The 22,301-nt window shown below is 48.1% G+C and overlaps 2 protein-coding genes across 2 annotated transcripts in view; both read right to left on the bottom strand.

Moving 5' to 3' along the window:
- Positions 1-6,035: 6,035 nt before the first annotated feature.
- Positions 6,036-11,821, bottom strand: GUCA2A (guanylate cyclase activator 2A). Its single transcript, XM_008491200.2, has 3 exons — positions 11,659-11,821; positions 6,988-7,177; positions 6,036-6,111 (listed from the first exon to the last, which is right to left on the bottom strand). Exons 1-3 carry the CDS (start codon positions 11,731-11,733, stop codon positions 6,044-6,046), a joined length of 333 nt encoding a protein of 110 aa, XP_008489422.2. The 5' UTR covers positions 11,734-11,821; the 3' UTR covers positions 6,036-6,043.
- Positions 11,822-14,127: 2,306 nt separating this feature from the next.
- CCDC30 (coiled-coil domain containing 30) overlaps positions 14,128-22,301 on the bottom strand; it is a 35,382-nt gene continuing 27,208 nt past the window's right edge. The window contains 9 exon segments of the mRNA XM_030463424.1: positions 14,128-14,341; positions 14,878-14,945; positions 16,092-16,179; positions 17,155-17,291; positions 18,677-18,818; positions 19,833-19,954; positions 20,703-20,850; positions 21,268-21,425; positions 22,032-22,241. Coding sequence (XP_030319284.1) covers positions 14,128-14,341; positions 14,878-14,945; positions 16,092-16,179; positions 17,155-17,291; positions 18,677-18,818; positions 19,833-19,954; positions 20,703-20,850; positions 21,268-21,425; positions 22,032-22,241 — 1,287 coding nt within the window.

The following is a 22,301-nucleotide window of genomic DNA, read 5'->3' as shown; positions in this document are numbered from 1 at the left end:
AGTAGAAAGTTCTATTTCTCTTTTTTATTATTATTTCCCAGCTTTGCAGCCCTGCTTTAGCATCCCCATGGACCCAGAACTGCTTTGAACTCTCATGACCAAGGTATCCTGATCAATTTGTTCTGTTTTCCATGGGCACTGTCAAGCTTACCAAAAGCACCTGATTAATTGGATCAAATTTTCCCAAATCAATAAAAGAACCATCAAAAAAAAAAAAAAAGTGTATTTTAGTGTTTTGGTGCTTTTTTAATCTTCCCTCTTACAACTTTTCAGGTCAAGGTCTCAAAGCTTGTAGCTTCCTTAAAACCAGGTGCCTGTTGGTGCTGTTGGAGCTGAATTTGGGGAGATGCAACCTGGGGAAATCCACTGAGGATTCACTTTGGTTCAGCTTCCCTGGAAATCTGCTGAAGACTGGAAATCTTGCTGAAGATGAGCAGGGAAATCTGGATACTGTTGTTTTCCTGCAGAGCACCTGCTGGGGGTGGATTTCATCTGCCTGACATCTCTCAATAATTAACAGGAGAAAGCAAACGTGTGCAATAAGATAAAAAAAAAAAAAAAAGGACAAAGATTATCCCTGCCAGGATGATTAAAGCCTGATTGCACCAATATCCCTGTTGTCTTCATCTGGTAAAACCCTCCAGTGGATGAGGATTTTCTGCTGGGCAATGTGTTTACCTTGGAATTTTATTTCTCTGCCGTGTTCTTTGAACTTGTAGCTCTGATTGGGAGGCTGTTGGGTTAGCAGTGTGGGCAATAAAGTGTGATTTCCAGGTAAATTGGGTCTTTCTGATTCACTGCTTTCATCAGAACACCGATTAAACTCTGCCAGCTCCTGGGTGCTACTCAGAGGGGGACATTGGGGGGGTAAATTCCCACCTGGAAAGTGGGGAAAGAGAGAGGCAGAGAGGATGAAATGCAGGGAAATTCTGCACAGAGGCTTTGTAGGATCTGCTTAGAGCTTTCCTACACAACCCCTTGCCTTACCCTGTCCCCTTCCTCCAGGCTGTGTCATGTCCAGCAAGAGAGAAAAATCACAAAAATCTTTCTAAGAGGAGCCCCAAGGGTCTGTAAGGGAAGAAAGGCAGCAGCAAGAGGCTGGAATCTGTACTCTCATTAGTGATTAATTATTAATAGGAAGCACATGGAGATGCCACCACCATGGGATGGAAGAAGCAGACACCCAGAGCTAGAGATGGATCCTGGGAATCTCCTTCCTCAGCTGCCTGGGGATGGTCAGGGGTTCTGTAAGGAATATGCTGGTTCCAAGATTCACCCCAAATCCCACCTGTTCTTCAACAAAACAAAACAAAATGAAAATAAATAAATAAATAAATTAATTTAAAAAAAAAAAAGGAACATTCTGCAGGATCCATGTGATGCTGTAAAGGAAGATGAGGGGACAACTGCAAGTTGTAGTTATCAGCTGCAGACTTTGAGATCCATTCCTAATCTCCCTGTGTGGCTTTTGGCCTTGAATCCAGAGCTTGCCCAGAGGTTACAGCTGATACAAAGCTCTTACGACACCCTGGTAATTAAAGTGTAATTGCTGATTGGATTTCAACATCCTTCTGCTGCAGCTGCCTTGACTGCCTTCCAGAAAAGGCTTTCCCTCACCTCTCTATTTCCCCAACTAAGAAGCTGCCATTTATTTCTGTAAAATGACTATTCCAACCAGGAATATTGTGAAAAGCCCCTGGAAAAGCAGAAGGAAGGAACTGAACGGGGTTCCCAGCTCCCACTTGGAAGAACTCAAAGAGCAACCAATTTTTTCCTCATATCTCAATCTCCCCTCTCTCTCCCAGTTCCAAGCCATTCCCCCTCATCCCATCCCTCCAGGCCCTTGTCCCAAGTCCCTCCCCAGCTGCTGGGTGATCACAGAAGCACAGAATCCCAGATTATTTTGGAAAGGAAGGGACATTAATGATGATCCAGTGCCCCCCCTGCCATGCCCAGGGACACCTCCCACCAGCCCAGGGTGCTCCAAGCCCCATCCAACCTTCAGCACTGCCAGGGATGGGGCAGCCACAGCTTCTCTGGGAAACCTGGGCCAGGGGCTCAGCACCCTCACCCCAAACAATTTCTGCCCCATCTCCAACCTCAATCTCCCCTCTCTCTCCCACTTCCAAGCCATTCCCCCTCATCCCATCCCTCCAGGCCCTTGTCCCAAGTCCCTGCCCAGCTTTCCTGGAGCCCCTTCAGGCACTGGAAGGTGCTCTAAGGTCTCCCCATTGCAGCCTTCTCTTCTCCAGCCTCAACACCCCCAACTCTCTCAGCCTGGCTCCAGAGCAGAGCTGCTCCAGCCCTCCCAGCAGCTCCAGGGCCTCCTCTGGACTGGCTCCAACAGCTCCGTGTCCTTCTGCTGATGGGGGCTTCTATTAAAACAAAACAAAAAATACATACACAGAAAAAAAAACCAAAAAAACCCTGTGAATTAGGGTATTTCTGAATGTGATGAGAAGTGGCTGTGTGAAGCCCCTGGGCCACTGAATCAATTTTTTGCAGCATTCCCCATTTCCATACAAACCCCTCAGGTGTGGTGCAAGCACTGCAGGGTGAGAAGAGCTGGGGGGGTTTAGGAACCATTTCTTCAGCCTCTGGAATCTCTGAAATTGGAAAGCTGAGGGAATTTTGAGACCAAGATGCTTGCAAGGCCCTGGGGACCCCAACCCCTCCCCATGATCCCTGTTTCTATCACAGCCCCAAACTCTGTAGGAACACTGCTCCTGGTATCTCCTCTGCATTTTAAAGGAATGTTGCCTTTTTATTTCACTGCACAAGCTCAGGGGGTGAGGGGCTTGAAGGACCCAAAGTTCTGGAGCTGTGGTTTCCATGGTCTGATTGCTGAAGGTCACCTCAAGGTCACATTTTTAGCTGATTCATGCAGTGTGGCCCAAGCTCCTTGGGCAATCAGCCCACTCAGGTTTCTACTCCCTGGTTTTAAGATCTGGTTGTTCCTTCCATCCCATTGTCTTGCCAAGAGGTGATTTAACACCTCTTATTTATTCTTGTTTCTTAATTTAGTTAAAAATTACAACCAGGGAGGTTTCAACATCCCAGTAGCAGTTCCTGGTTTCCATCGCTGGACCTGAACCTCCAGGTGGATTTTCCAGACTAACCTCAGCCTTGCCAGAAAATTAAGAATAAGAATAAGAATAAGAATAAGAATAAGAATAAGAAGGAGGAGGAGGAGGAGGAGGAGGAGGAGGAGGAGGAGGAGGAGGAGGAGGAGGAGGAGGAGGAGGAGGAGGAGGAGGAGGAGGAGGAGGAGGAGGAGGAGGAGGAGGAGGAGGAGGAGGAGGAGGAGGAGGAGAAGGAGGAGAAGGAGAAGGAGAAGGAGAAGGAGAAGGAGAAGGAGAAGGAGAAGGAGAAGGAGAAGGAGAAAGAAGGAGAAGGAGAAGGAGAAGGAGAAGGAGAAGGAGAAGGAGAAGGAGAAGGAGAAGGAGAAGGAGGAGAAGGAGAAGGAGAAGGAGAAGGAGAAGGAGAAGGAGAAGGAGAAGGAGAAGGAGAAGGAGAAGGAGAAAGAAGGAGAAGGAGAAGGAGAAGGAGAAGGAGAAGGAGAAGGAGAAGGAGAAGGAGAAGGAGAAGGAGAAGGAGAAGGAGAAGGAGAAGGAGAAAGAAGGAGAAGGAGGAGAAGGAGAAGGAGAAGGAGAAGGAGAAGGAGAAGGAGAAGGAGAAGGAGAAGGAGAAGGAGAAGGAGAAGGAGAAGGAGAAGGAGAAGGAGAAGGAGAAGGAGAAGGAGAAGGAGAAGGAGAAGGAGAAAGAAGGAGAAGGAGAAGGAGAAGGAGAAGGAGAAGGAGAAGGAGAAGGAGAAGGAGAAGGAGAATCTGGAAAAGAAGAAGAATCTGGATTTAGCTTGGTTACTACCTCAGGGGTTGCCTCAACCAAGGGCTGGGGTTCTCTTCCCCTCCAGCTCTGAGATTCCCCTTGGATCCCCATCCCTACAAAGCACTGGGATTCAAGACTCCTAAAATAGAAGTGGAATGAAAAAATGAACTTTTTGTAATGTGATTTGAAGGGGAAAATAATGGGTTTGGAACCTAGAAGTGTGGGGGAGGTAGCACCAGCCTGGTGCCTGGGGGAAGAATAAGGGGCTGAAGAGGATCTGTCCTCAGAATCCAAATGATCCAGGGAATTGACAGGGACTCACTGAATTCCAACTCATTTTTCAGGAGCTAGGGCCTTGATGAAAAGGATTTGGACTTGAGGCTTGCTGCCCAGAACTCACAAGTGCTTTGGAGGATTTAGGGGATGAAGAGGAACCTGGTGAAAGTGTCAGGAGCCATCTGCTCCCTAAGGGATGGGGACCAAGAGCCAAGGACAACCCCATAGCTGCTGGGACAGGGACCTCCCAGTCCCCCAGCACCAGGGGGGGTTGAGCAGAGCAGACCCCAAGACCATGGCCAGGTTCCACCAAAAGTTCCAAAATTCAGGAAAATTCATAGAAAAGAGAGAGGTCCACGGGAAATTTGGGAAGAGAGTGTGAAGGTCAGAGCCAGGTTTGGAGTCAAGAGGATCAGACAGAGCCCTATGGTCACCACAGAGGTCACTAATGAATTAGTGCTCAATTAGTGCTTAATTTATGCCCCATCCCTGGCAGTGTCCAAGGTTGGATGGGGCTTGGAGCATCCTGGGCTGTGGGAGGTGTCCCTGAGCATGGAACACGAGTTGGATCTTGATGATCTTGGATCTTGATGATCTTTAAGGTCCCTTCCAACCCAAACCATTCTACATCTATGAAATATAGAATAATAATAATTCCACCCTTAGAAGTAAAAAGGAATCATTTCAAGCTATGAGGGAATCTTGCATTACTATGAAGGGGTCACAGAAGGATGAGCAAATTGGTTGAAGTTCAGAACAATATTTCCAAGGTGGCTTTTATTCCAGACCTGAAATACCTTCTGCAGGAGACAAGCAAGTAGGCAAGCAGACTATCACACCCAAAACCACCTCAAACCAGCCCAAAACCCAGCCAAAACATAAACCATCTATACTGATTAGCAATGGTTGCTAAGGAAAAGAATGTAGTGGTGTAGAAGGGGATTATTTTAGTTGAGATTTCAGAGCCAAAGCTCTTCCCACCTTCCACCTTGTCCTTTCAGAGTGGACTTGAGCTGATATTTTAAAGAAAAAAAAAAAAGAAAAAAACCCTTTTTTTTAATTAAAAAAAAAAGAAAATAATTCTATATTATTTTATTTTAATTTCTTACTAGCTTTTATTTCATATACAGCATATAAACATGGGCAGATCCTTTCTTCACAAACTTTCCACCAATAAATAAAAAAGCAAGGCAAGGTTTTCATTTCCAAGTGGTTCCAGCATTGCAGTTTGGATTTCCCTTCCCCCTAAACAGAGCTCCCTGAGCATGAACATCTTCCCAAGGCAGGAGTTTCCACACAACTCCATAGAAAGTGTTCCCATCCTCCTCTAGATCCATCCCCTAAACTGGTGACAATTCCTACAAGTAACAGACTGGGAGTTTTTCTGGCTGGGGAAAGTGTTGCCTGGGGACAATAAGTTGTCCCCAAGTTATTTTCCTGCAGTTCTGTTACAAACACGTGCAGGTCACAGCCCTGCAGAGCATCACCCAACACCCTGCTGGTGGCAGAAGATGCTCACCCAGTCCTAGGAGAGGGGGGTGATGTGCAGGGGAGGGGAGGGATGTTCAGGCAGATTTAACTATCCAAAAAGGAGACTGCTCAGCTTCCCCCATCCCGTTCTAACCTAGAGAAAACACCAAGAAATGGAGCTGTGCCCATTTCCATCCCAGTGTGACCCAAGCCCTGGAAAACTGGGGGTTCTCAGGTGAGGTTTGCAGCATCCTTGTTGCCAGAACTGCAGTGCTGGTGGCACCTGATCTGCCAGCTTCAGGACTGCCCCTTCTGCTACTTCTACATCAGCAACCAGCTCCAGGGGGGGCTCTTAGAGGAGGTGGAGCCCAAATATTGATTTGTGAAAGCGTGTGGTCTGGTGAAAGGAATGCACAAACTTCCTGGCTGAAGGCAGCTTCTTTGGGGTTTTTTGTTTTTTCCTCCTTCCTCAAAGGCAGCCAGCACAGGCAGCGTTGGCACAGATCTCACACAAATCAGGGTCTTGGACAGCCTGGCCTGGGAGGGAAAAAAGAAAATTTTGGTGAAATGGCAAGAGAATAACTTGGAGAGCAGAGTAACACCTCAAGGGGACATTCCTTTCCATCACTGGTTCATGAGTTCCTTTTAAAATGTTCTTTTAAGCTCTTGCCAGTGTAAGTCAAATTATGTTTTGCAAAACTCTGGCTTTAAAGAATGAAATCCAACCTGGATTCATGGAGGGACATGTGGAGTCTAAAGAACCTCCTGGCAGGTGGGGGGGATGAGGTTTGTAGACTCCCAGCATTTGTTATATTGCTGGTGGTTCTTCCTGAAGTGTCCACTGGAGAAATTTTATAGGATAAGTGCAAGATAATAAAAGAAAAAAAGCAGACACTGCAGCAGCCTGTTCAAGAATCAGAGTGTAATTCACCTACATCTCACACCTGGAAAAACCACACTGAGCAGAGAGAACACCCAGACCTGCTCCCAATTTGTTTAAATTTGTAAGAATTTAGATTCACAGAAAGGTTTGGGATGGAAGGGACCTTCCAGGTCTCATCCCAACCCCCTGCCATGCTCAGGGACACCTCCCACCAGCCCAGGGTGCTCCAAGCCGCATCCAACCTGGGCTGAGACACTTCCAAGGAGGGAGCTGATTTAATTTCAGTTTAATTAAATTTTGAATTTAATTTTTAATTTAATTAATCCTGAGCTCACTTTTAAGCCAGCTAAGTTTGGGTGCAGCTGCTCAGGAAGGTTCATCCTGGCCACAGCATCCTGACCTCTCCTTCCACAGAAGGAATTTTCTTGCAGGATTCTCCCAGTAATTCCATGGTTTTGCCTGCTCCTGTTTGGATGTTTAAGGCTGAAAAGTGTGGTGTAAATGGGAAGGATGCAATCCGAGCTACATACTCAGCCTCTCAAAGATTTGGGGTGCATCTTCTCTTTTGCAGAGGGATTGGAATTCCTCAGGGAGCTCTTTATCCACACATGGGGAATAAACAGCCCGGGCAAGGACCATGCGGGGGCTGATGTGCTGCTTCTCATCCAGGAGCTCCTTCAGTTTCTTCACAGACTCCAGGGGGAATCTCAAGTCTCCATCCTATGTAGATAGAAGCAGAAGGAAAAAAAAAAAAAAGAAAAAAAAGGAAAAAAGGAAAAAGAGAAAAAAAAAAAGAAAAAAAGAGGAAAGAAAAAAGAAAAGAAAGAAAAAAAAGAAAAAAGAGGAAAGAAAAAAGAAAAGAAAGAAAAAAGAAGAATGAAAAAGAAAAAAGAAAAGAAAGAAAAAAGAGGAAAGAAAAAAGAAATAAAAAAGAAAAAAAGAGGAAGAAAAAAAGAAAAAAATTAAAGTTAGTCCTTAGACAAACCCATTCCATTTCAACCACGAGCTCTCCCAAAAACGATGCTACAGGGAAAAGGCAACGCTGAAGCAAAGCTGAAATAAAATCAGGGATTTTGGTTAATTTGACCTTTTGCTAAGTATCCCAATGGAGGAGAATTCGTGGCAGGATTAGAATTAGAGGCAGAATTAGTGCATTGCTCATGAGAGAGAGCCCGAAAATCCCAACACAGAATCCTGATGGGAGGAGAAGGGAAATGGGAATTCATTTTGTTCCCTCTTTCTTCTAACAGAGCAGGGAATGTGGAGCAGGGCTTTAACCCTGCAAAACAAGCATCACCACAAGCATCCCACAGCATCCTCCTGGAAAAGCTGTCAGCCCATGGATCAGCCAGGAGCACTCTGTGCTGGGTTAGGAACTGGGTGGAACGGGCCCAGAGAGTGGTGCTGAACGGGGCTGCATCAAAATGGCGGCTGTGGTGTCCAAAATGGCGGCTGTGGTGTCCCCCAGGGATCAGTGTTGGGCCCAGTGCTGTTCAATATCTTCATTGATGATTTAGATGAGGGGATTGAGTCCATCATCAGCAAATTCACAGATGACACCAAGCTGGGGGGAGTGTGGATCAGCTGGAAGGCAGGAGGGCTCTGCAGAGGGACCTGGAGAGACTGGAGAGTTGGGATGATCCCAAGGGGATGAGGTTCAACATTCCAAGTGCCGGGTCCTGCACTTTGGCCACAACAACCCCATGGGGAGCTCCAGGCTGGGCACAGAGTGGTTGGAGAAAGGGAGCTGGGAGTCTGGATTGCCAGGAAGGTGACCATGAGCCAGCAGGGTGCCCAGGTGGCCAAGAAGGCCAATGGCATCCTGGGCTGGCTCAGGAACAGCGTGGCCAGCAGGTCCAGGGAAGGGATTCTGCCCCTGTGCTCAGCTCTGGGAAGGCCACAGCTTGAGTCCTGTGTCCAGTTCTGGGCCCCTCAGGAAGGAGATTGAGGTGCTGGAGCAGGTCCAGAGAAGAGCAAGGAGGCTGTGAAGGGATCCAGCAGAGATGCTGTGAGGAAGGGCTGAGGGAGCTGGGGGTGTTGAGGCTGGAGAAGAGGAGGCTCAGGGGAGACCTCATCACTCTCTGCAACTCCCTGAAAGGAGGTTGGAGCCAGGGGGGGGTTGGGCTCTTTTCCCAGGCAACTCTCAGCAAGACAAGAGGGCAGGGTCTCAAGTTGTGCCAGGGGAGGTTTAGGTTGGAGATGAGAAAGAATTTCTTTCTGGAGAGGGTGATCAGACATTGGAATGGGCTGCCCAGGGAAGTAGTGGATTCTCCGTGTCTGGAGAGATTTCCAAAGAGCCTGGATGTGGCACTGAGTGCCATGGGCTGGGAACCACGGGGGGAGTGGAGCAAGGGTTGGACTTGATGAGCTCTGAGCTCCCTTCCAACCCAGCCCATTCTAGGATTCTATGAAACAAATCAGAATTGGTCCAGCTCAGGATTGGTGCCTGGTAAAATGCCAGCAGAGGATGCTGAGGTCCCTGCCTGACATCAGAGCTGGGTGGTCACCCCTGGAAATGCACCCAGCCCCTGGAGGGGATCGGGTGTGACAAAACCAGCCAGGTAAAGGAGAGAAAGAGAGAAAGAGAAGAGAGAAAGAGAGAGAGAGAGAGAGAGAGAGAGAGAAGAAAGAAAGGAAAAGGAAAAGAAAAGGAAGAAGGAAGAAGGAAGAAAGGAAGAAAGGAAGAAAGGAAGAAAGGAAGAAAGGGAAAGAAAAGGAAGAAAGGAAGAAAGGAAGAAAGGAAGAAAGGAAGAAAGGAAGAAAGGAAGAAAGGAAGAAAGGAAGAAGGAAAGGAGAAAGGAAGAAAGGAAGAAAGGAAGAAAGGAAGAAAGGAAGAAAGAAAGGAAGAAAGGAAAGAAGAAAGGAAGAAAGAAAGAAAGAAAGAAAGAAAGAAAGAAAGAAAGAAAGAAAGAAAGAAAGAAAGAAAGAAAGAAAGAAAGAAAGAAAGAAAGAAAGAAAGAAAGAAAGAAAGAAGAGAAAAGAAAGAAAGAAGAGAAAAGAAAAAAAGGAAAAAAGAGGAAAGAAAAAAGAAAAAAGAGGAAAGAAAAAAGAAAAAAGGAAGAAAAGGAAGAAAAAAAGAAAAAAGAGGAAAGAAAAAAGGAGCTCTGGGTCAAATGCTGGGAGATGCTGGTTTGGGGTTGTTGGTGTTTTTTACAGAATTGTTGAATTTTGGTGTTAAATTATTAAAAAAAAAAAAAAAAAATATAAACCCTGGACATGCACTTAACAAAATCAAACTCTTTTCCACTTGCAATCAGTTTGGGATTTTACCCAGGCTAATTTAGCAGTTGTGACCCTGAAAAACTCACTTTTCCTGTAGAAATGCAGATTCAGCTGTCAGGGGCCTCAAAGAGCCTAAAATGAGTGAAAAAAGATGGGTTCCCACAGGAACTTTCAGAAAAAGCAGAAAGTAGGAAAGAACCCCCTGACATTTTTTGTCTTAGTGGCAAAAAATAACAAAGGAACAACAAATAGACCAACAAAAACCAAGAAAAAAAACCACCTCAGGTGAGAAAGATGGATTGGAGAGAGCTCAATCTGAGCAGAATCTTCCTCCCCAAATTAAAACATTGAAAAAAAAAATTAAAAAAACATTAAATCATTCCCTGGGTGCTGAACCAAGAGGATTTTATTACAGAATTAGTGCAGAATAATCCAACTCTCTTGGTTTTTCTCTCAAATCCACACTTCCAATTTCCATCATATTTATTCAGTGAGCTGGGAGTGTTGAGATAGGAATCCTCAGGCTTGTAAAACAGGATGTGAAGCCCAAAGAACTTAAAATTTGTAGAACATTTTGTAAAACTGATGATTTGGGGGCATATTAGGGAGGAAAAAAGTCTTGGGGAGAATTTTAAAAAATAAACATAAGCAGCAAGTCATCAGTCAGGGCCCAGGGACCTCCAAGGGACAAGGGTGCTACACATAGTCAGGAAACCCCAGATTTAATCATAAATGAGAGAAAAATCGTTTTAATTATTTAATTAAATCATTTTAATGATTAATTATTTAATAATGAATACAAAGAGGACCTAAAACTCACCCTGATCCCTGGAAACCTCCTGCATGCAAATAAAATGTTTAAGGTTCTCCTGGTACTCTGAGTTATTCACACGAGAAACTGGGACTTCCCAAAGTGTTTCTAAGGATGAGTTCAGACAGATCCAACACTTTGCCAAGTCCAGAGGGATTTCAGGAGCCCCCAGGGAGTTCAGGAAGGGATTTCAGGAAGGGATTTCAGGCAGGGAGTTCAGAGCAGGGAGTTCAGAGCAGGGAGTTCAGGGAGGGATTTCAGACAGGGAATTTCAGACAGGGAATTTCAGGCAGGGATTTTCAGGCAGGGATTTTAGGCAGGGAGTTCAGAGCAGGGAATTTCAGAGCAGGGATTTCAGGCAGGAATTTCAAAGCAGGGATTTCAGAGCAGGGAATTTCACAGCTGGGATTTCAGGCAGGGATTTCAGAGCAGGGATTTCAGGCAGGGATTTCAGGCAGGTTGTTCAGGAAGGGATTTCAGAGCAGGGAATTTCAGGCTGGGAGTTCAGGGCAGGGATTTCAGGCAGGGATTTTAGGCAGGGAGTTCAGAGCAGGGAGTTCAGAGCAGGAATTTCAGGAAGGGAATTTCAGGCAGGGATTTCAGAGCAGGGATTTTAGGCAGGGATTTCAGGCAGGGAATTTCAGGCAGGGAGTTCAGAGCAGGGATAGAGCTGGTGAAGTGCAGCAGCAGGGAATGCAGGCAGGATTTTCCAGGAAGGAAAACTGAAGCAGAGGGAGATGAAGCTGGATGTCCAGGCAGAGCAAAGCACAACTACCTGGCACAATGACTTCCCAAAGTGTTTCTAAGGATGAGTTCAGACAGATCCAACACTTTCCCAAGTCCAGAGGGATTTCAGGAGCCCCCAGGGAGTTCAGGCAGGGATTTCAGGAAGGGATTTCAGGCAGGGAGTTCAGAGCAGGGAGTTCAGAGCAGGGATTTCAGAGCAGGAATTTCAGGCAGGGAGTTCAGGAAGGGAGTTCAGAGCAGGGATTTCAGAGCAGGGATAGAGCTGGTGAAGTCCAGCAGCAGGGAATGCAGGCAGGATTTTCCAGAAAGGACAACAGAAGCAGGGGGAGATGAAGCTGGATGTCCAGGCAGAGCAAAGCACAAGTACCTGGCACAATATCAGAACTTTAGTGAGGAGCAAATTAAAGAAGAGAAAACTCACCTGAACATAGACTGCCTGGGAGCTGTGCACCAGGAGGAAGACTGCAAGGGCTGTGAAGGCAAGGAAGTTTTTCATGGTGCCTGCAAAGTGCTCAGAGAGAGCAGAATTTCTTTTCTTTTTCTTGGGGTTCTTTTTTGTGGCTCTCAGATTTTTCTTCTCCTCAGCCCCCTTTGGAGTCAGAGCTCTCTCTGTGCTGCCAGGAAAAAGCTGGAGCTTTATAAAGGCTCCTCAGAGCATTTCCTTGGTAATCCATTAATCTCATCTCTTTATTGACAGATAATAAACCTCAGGGAACAATCAGTTATCTGCTCCTCAGCAGAGCAGGTCAGGCACACCCAGGCACATCCTGGGGTTTATGGGTCCCCCTTGGAGAAACTGGAAAGAGGAGAAGAAGGCAAAACATTTCCAGGTAGAGGAAATAAACAGGAGAGATTGATGGGATGAAAGCCCTGAAACTCCAGCTGGGAAAGGGAAGGGAAGGGGAAGGGAAGGGAAGGAAGGGAAGGGAAGGGAAGGGAAGGGAAGGGAAGGGAAGGAAGGAAGGGAAGGAAGGGAAGGGAAGGGAAGGAAGGAAGGGAAGGGAAGGGAAGGGAAGGGAAGGGAAGGGAAGGGAAGGGAAGGAAAGGCAAGGAAAGGCAAGGAAAGGCAAGGAAAGGAAAGGCAAGGAAAGGCAAGGAAAGGAAAGGAAAGGAAAGGAAAGGAAAGGAAAGGAAAGGAAAGGAAAGGAAAGGAAAGGAAATAGAAAAGGAAAAGGAAACTTGGAGCACATACAGTCTCTGAGGTCCCCTTCCCCAGAGCTGCCGTGCTGGCCCAGCCCTGCACTCCCATTCTTCCTTCTCCTATTTCTGGGCACCCCCAAAATGAGATTTTCCCCTTCCTCTTGACCCCCCCTTAGTTTCAGCAGTCCTTGCTCAAAGGAGACAAGGGGTGAAAGGGCAGGGAGAGGGGTGAGGACACAAGAGGGTCTGATGGAGCACAGGGAACACTCTGGGCATTCCAAAAAGCCATCCCAAATGTTTGGGAAGGGGCAGATGGGCCATGCTTGAAGTCAAGAACCTGAGCACCTTTGCCCAGCCAGGAGATGCAGCCACCATCCCACCCCCCCCACTGCCTCCTCCTTGGGATCCACCAGGCAGGAATTGGCTCCCAGAGCTGAGTTTGAACTCCTGGGTCCCCAGGGTGTGCTGGGAAAAGGTTTGTCCTGGGAATGTGGAGAAGATGGAGGAAGGCAGAGGAGGAGCACTCCATGGCTGAAGTTCTTCCTGATCCATCTCCTTCCCTCCTCCTCTCCCAAAGCAGCTGCCAGGAGCTGCCAGTGGTCAGAGCAACCCCCTCCCCATTCCTCTGTTCCAGGAATTCTTGCTCCAAGTGGACAAGGGGAGAACCTCTGGGTGCAGGGGACTTGGGAAAAGGTTCTCTGAAATGGTTTTGAGCTGGGTACAAGAAGCAGCCTGAGTGGAGAGCAAGGAGATGAATTCCAAGCATCTGGAGTGCTGGATCTCAGCAGGGATACAAGAGTCTGGCAGGTTGGGAAAGAACCATGGGGGAAGTGGACCAAGGGTTGGAGCTGATGATGCCAGAGCTCCTTTCCAACCCAAATGATTCTGGGATTCTCTGTCAGCAGACAGGCTGCAGGAGCTGATGTCTCCTGGGAATAAATCTTCAGTTGGGAAAGAATTGGGAATCACAGTTGGAGTCTGCAGGTTTGGAAGAAACCTCAGAGGCTGTGGGCTCAGATCTTCCTCCTCCTCCTCCTCAGAGATTCCCTGTTCCCAGGGACTGCTCTTACAACCACTGTGTCCTTCTGTGCCAGTTCTGATCCCCTCTGGATCATCCATGATTTTGGGGGACCCCTGGGTTGCCTTGGTTGCCCCTCAGGCAAACTGGAGGTTCCAGAGCCCCCAGATCCCTTCCAATCCCATCCACGTGCCCTCAGATCCCTTCTCTTCCCCACATCCCACCCTCTGATCCTTTTTGCTCCTCTCTTTTTGTACACAGATCCCCTGTTCTGCTTCATCCCCAGCATCCTCACAGCTCCCTCTTGGGAAGCACCCAAGATCTCTCTCTTTGTTTCTGGGGATGTTCAGATCAGATCCCCCAGTCCTGCTCCTACCCCTCCAGCTCCCTTCATGTGCACAGAGCAAGGGGAACAGAGAGTGCTCGGGATCCCTGAGTGCTGATGGGACCATGGCACTGACTTTTATTCACAAAATTGGGTGCTTTTGTCTGGGTGAGGAAATAGGGTGCAGGGGGAGACATGCTTCACCCCACCCCCCTTTCCTCCACCAAGTTTATCTACAAAGTTCAGCTTTCTGGGTGGGTTTTTTTTTTTTTACAGTTGGCTGGAAAAAAGCTGGGGAATAATTTGGTTGAAATGCATCAGTCACCAGTCAGGCCATCTGGCAATCCTGTCCTTGTCACCCCATGGCAGGAACCCAAATCCTTGCAGTCCAAGGAATATTTCTCTGTTTACAAGTTCTGGGAGCTGATGCTCTGGCTCTCCTCCTGCAGCTGGGAAGCTGAGGTGTCTCCAGGTGAAGCTACATTTAAGTACCCAATCTCAGAGGGCTGAGAGGGGGACAAACAGAAGGAAGAATCTTGGCTTTCAGCTTCTCCTGCAGGCTTCAGCTCTTGTGGGGTCTTCAGGGTGCTGAGAGAGTCCGAGGGATCTCGAGATGAGAACCTGAAACCACATTTCCTCTCCAGTTATTCTGCACATCCCCAGCATCCTCCAACACATCCCTGAACATTCTTCCTCCAGCCCAGGAGCTGACAGCCCTCAGCTACCCCAGAACCTGCTCAGAACCCTTCAAGAGGACCCAAAAGCTGGAACAACCCTGGGCTGGGTCTCCAGCAAGCAGAGTCCAGAATTGCAGAGTTTCTCTGCCCCCTCCTTGCCCATTTTGGCTCTTGGCTCCTCCACTGGAGAAAGAGCTCCAGCTCCCTCCTGCTCCCCAGCCTGGGATGTGGGACATCCCTCTAAGTTTCAGAACCTCCTGTGTAAAGACAAGAGCACCCAGAGCACCCAGCACCCAGCTGATTCCTAAATCTCCCAGTGTTCCCCGACAGAGTCTGAAAATTTTACTTCTCTGTCCCATCAGCTTCAAACAGCAATTTTCCCTAGAATTTGACATAAAGGCCCTTGGAGATAAATGCACAGGGTGGAGCAGTCAAACCACTCAACTTTCCCCTCACCACCTTCCTTTTACCCCACATCACCTGGTCCGGGGAGATGGCAGCAGCTTCCTCTGTGGGTGGCATTCAGAGAAGTTGCCACTCTTTGAGTCCTGGAAGGAAGAACAAGGAAAAGGAAAAGGAAAAGGAAAAGGAAAAGGAAAAGGAAAAGGAAAAGGAAAAGGAAAAGGAAAAGGAAAAGGAAAAGGAAAAGGAAAAGGAAAAGGAAAAGGAAAAGGAAAAGGAAAAGGATGTTACACCCCAAATTTTAACACACATCCTTCAAAGTGCCACCTGCTCCACTCCCAGAACTCCAGCCCCACAGAGGTACCAATCATCAGTTCATCCTTTGGGGACAAACTTTGGATTTGACATATTCTATGATTTATTCCCAGGAGACATCAGCTCCTGCAGCCTGTCTGCTGAGAGAGAATCCCAGAATTTTTGGGTTGGAAGGGACCTCTGGGATCATCAAGTCCAACCCTTGCTCCACTCCCCCCGTGGTTCCCAGCCCATGGCACTCAGTGCCACATCCAGGCTCTTTGGAAATCTCTCCAGACACGGAGAATCCACTACTTCCCTGGGCAGCCCATTCCAATGCCTGATCACCCTCTATGGGAAGAATTTTTTCCTAATATCCAACCTAACCCTCCCCTGGCAGACCTGAAGCCCATGCCCTCTTGTCTTAGGGAGCTTGTGCTGGATCCCTTCACAGCCTCCTTGCTCTTCTCTGGACCTGCTCCAGCACCTCAAGCTCCTTCCTGAGGGGCTGAGGGGCCCAGAACTGGACACAGGACTCAAGCTGTGGCCTCCCCAGAGCTGAGCACAGGGGCAGAATCCCTTCCCTGGACCTGCTGGCCACGCTGTTCCTGAGCCAGCCCAGGATGCCATTGGCCTTCTTGGCCACCTGGGCACACTGCTGGCTCATGGTCACCTTCCTGGCAATCCAGACTCCCAGCTCCCTTTCTCCAACCACTCTGTGCCCAGCCTGGAGCTCCCCATGGGGTTGTTGTGGCCAAAGTGCAGGACCCGGCACTTGGAATGTTGAACCTCATCCCCTTGGGATCATCCCAACTCTCCAGTCTCTCCAGGTCCCTCTGCAGAGCCCTCCTGCCTTCCAGCTGATCCACACTCCCCCCAGCTCAGTGTCACCTGCCAGTTTCCTAATGATGCACTCAATGCCCTCTATAAATCATCAGTGAAGACATTAAACAGACCCCATTAAACATTCCTTCATCCCAATCCCTCTCCCAGCTCACCTCCAGGTTGGGAACTTGGCTGTTCCTGGGTGCACGGCTGCAGAGCTGGGCTTTGTTCTGCTCCTTCTCCTCCTCTGGGATCTTCCCCCTGAGCACATCACACCAACAACCCACAAGTTATTTGCCTTCCAGACACAGCAGAGTTTTCTTTTTCACACCTTTTGGTCCAACACAGCCTTCTAGCTTTATGCTGAGGGCTTGGATGAGGAATAGATTAAATTACATCCCACCCAGCACTAGTGATGGGGCACAGGCTCTCCTCTGGATTTCTCAAGTCACTGAATCACAGCATGGTTGGAAAGGACCTTGAAGACCACCAAGTCCAACCATATACACACAGAAAAACCCCACCATAAAACAGAAACACCACAGACACTCCACCAAATAACACCCACTAAAAAAGAAACCCCAAAACCTACAACCTGAACCACTAGAGCATGTCCCCAAGTGCCACATCTCCACTTTTCTTAAATCCCTCCAGGGGTGGTGACTCCATCACCTCCCTGACCAGGCTGCCCCTGGTCCTGACCACTCTTTTCAGCAAAGAAATTCTCCTAAGATCTATCCCAAACCTCCCCTGCTACAACTTCAGCCCATTTCCTCTGCTCCTGGCATTATTCATTGGGGAGAGGAGCCCAACACCCATCTCCCTGCAACCTCCTTTCAGGGAGCTGGAGAGGTCTCCCCTTCTCCCAACTAAATACACCAGTTCCCTCATGTCACTACATTTATATTTATGTTTATCTTTATCTTTATGTTTATATTTATATTTATATCTATATCTATATCTATATATTTATACTTACATTCATACTTATATTTATACTTATATATGTAAAGTGCCTATCACCATATTGATAAACATGCTTAGAAATGTTCTAGAAATAATTAGAAATAATCTCCCTTGTTTCTAAGCTTGGTGGCTCTCCTCTGGACACATCCCCACCCCCTCAATATCCTTCTTGGAGTGAGGGGCCCAGAACCAAACACATTCCATGATTTATGCCTATAAAAGAGGCACAAACCAGAGAGGGACAGGGAAAGGGCATCACTTCGTGGCTACCTGCTCTGCAGGGTGGCAATGGGGGACAGGTTGCTCCACGGGCTCTCATCTTGGTCAGTGATCTTCTGGAGGAGCCTTCTCCTCTCCTGGAGCAGTTTCTCATTCTCAGAGGTGATCTGTGCAATCAGTGCCTTCCCCTGGGGATGGGGCAGAAGGAAAAACCAAGCAGAGTTCTGCTTTGCTCGTCCCCATCCTCCCTAAACCTCAGTGTCTTGCCTAAGGGGTCACCACCAAGCACATTGGCCTGGTTTGGGCCAGGATAAAGGGGATTTTCTGTCTAATTTTGCTTTCAGCTCAGTCTCTCAGAAGGAGCTGCACTGCTGAAATGAACAGCAAGGTTCTCAGTGGCAGCTGCTGGGACTGATCCCACTCCATGGTTATAGTTACTGCTGGAGAATGGGCTGCAGAACCAAAGCACTGCTCGGCTCTGAGGAACATTTTGCCCTCCAGAAGGAGAAAAGGAGTCAAGAGCTCACACCTGAAACCCTCCTTTGGGGAGGAAGGGACAAGAGAAATGACCAAAATTGACCAAACAGAGGATTCCATCCCATCCACCTCATACTCAGGATAAATTTGAGGGATCACCAGGCTCAAACCCATTCCTTCCTTTCCTTTCCTTCCCTTCCCTTCCTTCCCTTCCCTTCCCCCCTTTCTTTACCCATTCCCTCTTTGCTTCAGCATCCTGGGAGGATTCCATCCCTTCCTCTCCCTGTGCTCCTGATCCATCCCAGCCTGAATCTCTGTGTTCTGCCTCCAGCTCCCAACTGCTCCTGACCCCAGGATTCCAGCCTGGACTTTCCCAGGGCTGCCCTGCAGCCTCGGTGTGGATGGGAGAGTTACTGGGGGAGAGGGGGGAGGAACCTGGGATCAATTTTCTGTATATTTGTATAGGTTTAGTAATTTTTCCTATTTATCATCACTGTTTCATTAAAGCTGGGTAGTTTCATTCCCAACCCATCAGTCTCTCTCCCTTATTCTCTCTCCTTTCTTTACCAGGGAGGGGGATCAATAGGGAGCATCTATAATTCAGTTTAATTGCCAGCCCCGTGTTAAACCCTGACACACATCCACTCCTGGCAGTGAGGTCCTCTTTGAGGTAACACACCCCAAAAGACCCTCATCATGGAATCATTAGGGTTGGAAAGGACCCTGAAAGTCATCGAGTCCATCAGTCCCATTTCTGAGGCAAAGGAAGATGGAGCTCAGGCAGTTTCTGAGTGAGATTTGAGGACCTGGGTTCCCCTTGATGGGGAAACTGAAGCCAGGAATTTCCTTTTGGCTTTTTGTTCCTACAAGGCCAGGTTGGTGCCCTTTGGCAGTTTTCCAGGCAGGAGCAGAGAGCATTAGGGTTAGGGTTAGGAGCAGCACAGGAGGCAGAGCTCTCCCTGCTCCCACTCTCTGGTTGTTTAACAGTGCAATCCCAAACCAACTCCTCCTAAAACCTCCTTTCCCTTTTTTTCCTAACCTGCCTTCCTCTTTGGAAGAAGGGATGCTCCTGCAGGCTCCTGATGGATTCTCTCACCTTTTCCACTTGGAGCTTGGACTCACTGAGCTCATTTTCAAGCTGCTTAATCCTGGTGTCCCTCTGTTTCACCTCCTGGATAAAGGTCTCCTTGGCTCTACGGATCTTCTCTTTGTGGTGGAGCTGCATTTCGTTGTATTTCCTGAAGAAACAGAGAAGCAAACATCACCTTGGGAAATATTTTTGTATTCTGGGTCCAGGAGATGTCCTGTAGCAGTGCAAGCTCTGAAGAGCTGGACCAGGAGCCCTCAAGCATCCTTTGAGCTGTGGAGCTGAAGGCAGAACCAGCACAGCCACTTCCAGGCTGTGCCTCAGTTTGGGGGTTTTTGGGTGCAAAGTGAAAGGGTTAAACATCAACCAAAGGGGAACAGATCAATGGAAAGGGACCCAAAGGCTTCTCAAAGTTGACTCCCAGCTTTACAAAGCTTTCTGCTCTCCCCTCTCAGCTTTTTATGCCACCCAAGGGTACAAAGTCACCAGAAATGGAGGTGACAGGGAAAGGGGCAGTTGTTGATTTGGTGGGGATGGCTGGGAAGGTCTGGGGGGGAGAATCCTAAAGAGGTTGCAGGAAGAGTCACTTCAGTGGGTGCTGCTTCGAGCTGTGACCCAGGGATGAAATATTTGTGTCTACTGAGACTTGTGATCCTTGCTCAAACGTGTCCCCTTCCCACGGTGCTCTTGTTTATGTTTAGCCAGTTGGGATAGAAGGGGAAAAATGCATTTAAAAAAAAAAAAAAAAAAAAAGAGAGAGAGAGAAAGATATCTCTATCACATAAGGGACAACATAAGGGACATTTGCCCATCTTTGCTCAAAACTCATGAAAAAAAAACTTCCAATTAGATCAAAAGTGCTCTGGGGCAAAACAAGCAACTCCATGGAGCATCTCTGCCATTGCCAGACCCAAACCAGCAGCACCCAGAGACCTCTCTGGGCACCCCCTTGTTTTCTGCCAAGTGGAAGGTGACAGCAGACACCAGGCACACCAGAACCACACAGAGGATCTCAGGTTCAAGCAGAATTCTCCCTGAAAAAAGTCTTGACCAGGAGGGACAAGGAAGGCTACAGAACAATCAGACCCAGTGTCCATGCCAGGCACAGCCAGAACAATTCCTGGGTAATTTTGGGGGTTTACACATCCCCTGCTTCAGCCATTACCTGACATAGAGATCCTTCTGGTTCAGCAGACGAACTCCTTCCTCATAAAGGGCTTTGTTTTCCTCCTTAAGCAGTGCAAGTTGCTCTAAAAGCTTCTGGTTCTCCTTCTGACACTGGAGGTGCTGGAAAACATCTTTTTATTGGTGTGTGCATCCTCAGCTGTCCCCATCCTCTGCCTCCTCTCCCTTTCCTTTCCTTTCCTTTCCTTTCCTTTCCTTTCCTTTCCTTTCCTTTCCTTTCCTTTCCTTTCCTTTCCTTTCCTTTCCCTTCCTTTCCTTTTCCTTCCCTTCTTCCCCTCTCCCTCTTTGCTTCAGCATCCTGGGAGGATTCCATCCCTTCCTCTCCCTGTGCTCCTGATCCATCCCAGCCTGAATCTCTGTGTTCTGCCTCCAGCTCCCAACTGCTCCTGACCCCAGGATTCCAGCCTGGACTTTCCCAGGGCTGCCCTGCAGCCTCGGTGGGGATGGGAGAGTTATTGGGGGAGAGGGGGGAGGAACCTGGGATCAATTTTCTGTATATTTGTATAATTTAGTAATTTTTCCTATTTATCATCACTGTTTCATTAAAGCTGGGTAGTTTCATTTCCAACCCATCAGTCTCTCTCCCTTATTCCCTCTCCTTCCTTTATCAGGGAAGGGAGGGGGATTAATAGGGAGCATCTGTTACTCAGTTTAATTACCAGGCCAGTGTTAAACCCTGACACCACTTGGGGTGGGATGGGGCTTTTCCTGCAGCTGATGTTTAAAACCAGTGGGATCTGTAGGGGCTCAGATCTGACCCCATTTCAGCAGTTTTCACAGGGCCCATAGAGCTCAGGCACCAGCAGAGCATCCCCTGGGTGCTGAGGATCCCCTGGGTGCTGCAGCTCACCTCACACGAGTCACTTTTCTTCTCCTCTTCCAGGACAGGGGGAGTCCTGGTCTGCAGCTCCACCTGCATCTTGGCCAGGGACACCTCTGCCTCCTGTGAGTGCTGGAGCTGCTGCCTCAGCTCCTCCACCTGCTGCTCCAGGAGCTCCCTAAAAACATGGTGATGTGACACTGAGACCCTGGCATGGAGCCCAACTCAGAAATCCAAGCCTGGCCATCACCTCCAGGCATCATTGCACTTCCCTGCACCTGCCTGGGGCAACAGGGAAGGCAGAAAGAAATTGGCACATCCTGGTTGTCCCCATGTCCACAAAAAAAAGGGACCTCTGGCATCCAGAGGGTTTCACCCTGAGCTGGCAAGAGGGGCCATGCACCTCCTGAGGCAGCCAAAAGCTCCAAAAACCTTTTACATCTCAAAGAGGGAGTTCTGCCAGGGACCTGGCAGGTGAAAATGGTTTTACGCCCTGTCTCTAAAAGCCCTGAGCCCACCTTAGGGCAACCACGGAGCTGCAGGAGGCATTTTGCTGGCTCCAGACCCAGCAGTGACCTCACCCAGCTCTGGATACCTTTTCAGCTGCTCCTCATGAAGTTCTTGCTGCACATGAGCTTCATTTTCTCGGGCTTCCTTCAATTTCTCCTCCAGGAGTTTCTTGTTTGAAGCCCAGGCTTCTGCCAGCAGCAGCTGATGCTGGGAATCTTTCAGCTTTCGATGGAGTTTGGAAATCTGGGATTAAAATTGGACATGGATTAAACTTTCTGAATTTCTAGGGCAGTATCTGAATCCAAAGAATTCAGATCCCTTTGATCCCTCAGTATCTGAGTCACAGGAATGGAAGTTTTGCTTGTTTCTACTCCAAAGGACTTCTGCATTGCCCATTAAAATCAAAACCTTTCCAACAGCCACTGGATTACAGACCAGAGTTGGGATCAGACACCATTCCATGAATCAGGATCCAGCTTTCTTGCCTCCAACTTGATCCTGCACACTTCCAAACCAAATCAAACTACCAGAGCAGGATCTGTGCCATGGAAAACACAAACTCTTGCAATTCACCACTTTTGGCAAACTGCTGCCAACCTGCTCAGCAGGACCATGATCTGTGCTCCCTGTGCCTGTCACCTCCTGAGCTGAGCCAGCAGGTTTGGCTTCCACTGCCATGATTGTGTTTGATTGTGTTCCCACTAACAAGAAGCATTTTTCCTCAAGTATTTAGCCAAGTGATCTCAAAAGGACAGCATGGAACCTACTCATGAGTCTCTGGGGCTTCTTTTTCCTCAACTCCAGATGCACAAAACAGCTCCCACCCTCCAGCTCACCCTGAGCAGTTACCTTCTTCTGTGCTGCACACACTTTGGATTTCTCCTGTGCAAGTTTCTCTTGCAGACTGCTCTGCAGTTTATCAGCCTGGGAGCACTTCAAGAGCTCTTTTTCAAGTTCTTTGACCTTCTGTTGGCTCTTTTGCCACTCTGCTGAGAGAGAGGAGCACGTTTCTGTTGTGTCCGCGAGTTTTGCCAGGGCTTGCTTCAGCTCAGCTTTGACCTAGGTTTCAAAAGAAGAAGAAATCAAGTTTGCACTTCAACATAGATCATCTGAAATGTC

This window comes from Calypte anna, chromosome 21 (genome assembly GCF_003957555.1).
Source record: "Calypte anna isolate BGI_N300 chromosome 21, bCalAnn1_v1.p, whole genome shotgun sequence".
NCBI classification, from domain to species: Eukaryota; Metazoa; Chordata; class Aves; order Apodiformes; family Trochilidae; genus Calypte; species Calypte anna.
The sequence above is the reverse complement of the archived record's forward strand: the minus strand, read 5'-3'. Positions and strand labels throughout refer to the sequence as shown.